General features: G+C 45.1%; 1 protein-coding gene across 1 annotated transcript; it reads right to left on the bottom strand.

The window, feature by feature from the left end:
• Positions 1-68: 68 nt before the first annotated feature.
• Positions 69-1,008, bottom strand: LOC107682679 (WD repeat-containing protein 13-like). Its single transcript, XM_016478844.1, has 3 exons — positions 882-1,008; positions 463-572; positions 69-215 (listed from the first exon to the last, which is right to left on the bottom strand). Exons 1-3 carry the CDS (start codon positions 885-887, stop codon positions 77-79), a joined length of 255 nt encoding a protein of 84 aa, XP_016334330.1. The 5' UTR covers positions 888-1,008; the 3' UTR covers positions 69-76.
• Positions 1,009-1,014: the final 6 nt, after the last annotated feature.

Below are 1,014 nucleotides of genomic sequence, written 5' to 3'. Positions count from 1 at the left end.
GTCCTGCCCATCAATAAAAAAATTGGTATAGACTAGAGTCATTTTTGTTGGTCATCTTAGTGGTGTCATTAACAGCTCACTCACCAGCTGAGTCGACATGCTGGTCAAAGATGTGGTGCATGCCGGCAAAGGCGTAGTTCTCACTTAGGGTGGTGTCACCTGCCATTGCCCGACTGGCTTCTGCCACCGACGTGGGCACCAGGCTACCTGGAGGCCTGGCACATGAAATAGAACCAGAGAATTATTCATACTGGTACACAGTGCAAAACAAAGTAATAACACCCTGCGTCATATTTGCTTAATGAAATCCAATACTTGTTTCTTATTAATTTTGGGATGCCGATTCTAATAATAGTACCTGTTTTGCTTAAGCATGTCACACTTTGTCACAAATTAATATGCATTTCATAGCATTTTGCATTCTGCAAAAATTTGTCAGATGATAAAATTAGTGGACTTAACCTTTCATCATACACTGCCCTGTTCATCTGGGCTTGCAGCTGGTATGAACCACGGCTTACTGATCTCCGGTGGCCTCTGGCACCCTGAGCCCTGGGATCCTCCTCGAAGTCCTGATTGAAAGACAGAGAAGAGAATAAAAAAAGACCAAGAAAATATGAAAGCAGGCAGTAATGAAGAATGATTTTAGAGTTTAGCACTACAGCAACATAAAGCCCATCATGCACAAAAGAGTTTGCAATCTACATGCACAGCAGCTCTCACACAACACAAAGACCTGGATCTGAATTGCTATTTATATCAAGGACTATATAGATGTTCTATCTTGCCCTCTGTCTGTGTTTTTTCTAGGGCTTATTTCAACCCAGAACTCCTTATCTGCATTTCTCGAACCCTTTTCCCTGTTTCTGAATGCACCTAACCTCCATGCGATCCAGTGTGGTGCGGGAACTGCGCACACTGCTGGCTCTGAAGCTGCTCTGCTCTGACAGAGGCCCGTAACGCAGGGCAAGCAACTGACTGCGCAGACGCAGATACTGCCTGCGCAGCCCCGGC

Source organism: Sinocyclocheilus anshuiensis, unplaced genomic scaffold, assembly GCF_001515605.1.
Source record: "Sinocyclocheilus anshuiensis isolate Anshui unplaced genomic scaffold, SAMN03320099.WGS_v1.1 C32470174, whole genome shotgun sequence".
Taxonomy (NCBI): domain Eukaryota; kingdom Metazoa; phylum Chordata; class Actinopteri; order Cypriniformes; family Cyprinidae; genus Sinocyclocheilus; species Sinocyclocheilus anshuiensis.
Note: the sequence above shows the minus strand (reverse complement) of the source record. Positions and strands in the feature narration are given on the sequence as shown.

What these genes read in the sequence shown, in the direction of transcription:
- LOC107682679 (XM_016478844.1), bottom strand. An exon ending in AGGGCAGTGTATGATGAAAG is followed by an intron (nt 216 to 462) that starts GTTAAGTCCACT and finishes TTCATGTGCCAG; the next exon opens with GCCTCCAGGTAGCCTGGTGC.